This window comes from Myotis davidii, unplaced genomic scaffold, assembly GCF_000327345.1.
Source record: "Myotis davidii unplaced genomic scaffold, ASM32734v1 scaffold464, whole genome shotgun sequence".
Lineage (NCBI taxonomy): Eukaryota > Metazoa > Chordata > Mammalia > Chiroptera > Vespertilionidae > Myotis > Myotis davidii.
Window position 1 is genome coordinate 604,998 of NW_006295287.1, and position 1,157 is coordinate 606,154.

General features: G+C 66.3%; 2 protein-coding genes across 2 annotated transcripts in view; one reads left to right on the forward strand and one right to left on the reverse strand.

The window, feature by feature from the left end:
- The window catches only part of SPHK2 (sphingosine kinase 2), a 5,994-nt gene extending 5,239 nt beyond the window's left edge, over positions 1-755 (forward strand). Inside the window, exon 7 of the mRNA XM_015567961.1 lies at positions 7-755. Coding sequence (XP_015423447.1) covers positions 7-197 — 191 coding nt within the window. The 3' untranslated portion in view covers positions 198-755. The remainder of the gene's footprint in view (positions 1-6) is intronic.
- The window catches only part of DBP (D site of albumin promoter (albumin D-box) binding protein), a 6,459-nt gene continuing 5,621 nt past the window's right edge, over positions 320-1,157 (reverse strand). Inside the window, exon 6 of the mRNA XM_006769983.2 lies at positions 320-357. Within this exon, the coding sequence (XP_006770046.1) occupies positions 320-357 (38 nt within the window). The remainder of the gene's footprint in view (positions 358-1,157) is intronic.

Sequence of the window (1,157 nt, forward strand, 5' to 3'; positions counted from 1 at the left end):
GGAGCCACTTCAGCCTGGGCTGCCCGCAGCTGGGCTATGCCGCAGCTCGTGCCTTTCGCCTCGAGCCGCTCACTCCTCGCGGGGTGCTCACGGTGGATGGGGAGCAGGTGGAGTACGGGCCCCTGCAGGCTCAGGTGCATCCGGGCCTAGGTACGCTACTCACTGGGCCTCCAGGCCGCCCTGGGCGAGAGCCCTGAACCTCGAAACTTGGAGCCTGCTGATGGGCGGGGCCTACATTCCAAGGGGGCGGAGCCTTCGCTCGGGGCGGGGCCTGGCTGCTAGTTAGGTCGGAGGCCCCACGTGCAGGGGAGCCCCTGTCTCAGGACTGTGCCCGCCTCCCGGGGACCAGTGGTGATGCTAGAGGGTGGCCCCAATGCCAGGGGGTGAGGGCCATTAGGGCCACAGGGAAGTGGGCCCGCCCGGGAGGGTAGTGCCTGACCAATGAGGGCGCAGCTCAGTCCAGACCCTCGCTTCCAGCTGCTGGAAGACCAGGTCGGCTGGGGGCGGGCCTCTCGTACCGCGTCCGGGCTGGCCAGCCAGGGCCCGGTCTCGCCCTGTCCACTCCGGTGCCTCCATTGAACTGGCCAGGAGGGGCGGGTTCCCCTGGGCCAACGCTCACATTTGCACTAAGGTTCCGCCCCGTCCGCGCGGGCGGGAAGTTCATTTCCCGTTTTCTGTCTCCTGTGCGTCTCCAGACCCCAAACTTCAAAGCAATTGAAAAGGTCTATGCAATAAAGGCAGTCGCTACATCCTCAGACCCTCGCCCCTGCCTCCGTCCGGCAGCCCGTGGGAGGGTCAGGGTCGGCACTTGCAGCAGCTCCTGCCTTTCACGGCCCGGAGCCCAGATGAACCCACAGACCGCGGCCAGTGTGACCCCCTGGCCTGGCCCCGGGCCCAGGGAGCTGCCTCCTCCCCACGACAGCTGGCTCTGGGGTTATCAAGATTTATTCAGGATAGTGTTAACGGAGGCGGTGGGAGGGTGGGGTCCCCGACGTGCCGGAGGCACACACAGAGGACCCTCCCCGCCCCCGCGAGGGAGGGGGGAGGCTCGCTTTTTCTTAAAAATATAAATGTATTTATCTGCATCATCACGTCCCTGGGGCACCCAGCTGGCCGGCCCGTGGACCACAGGATGGGGAGGAGAGGGGGTGTCGGGG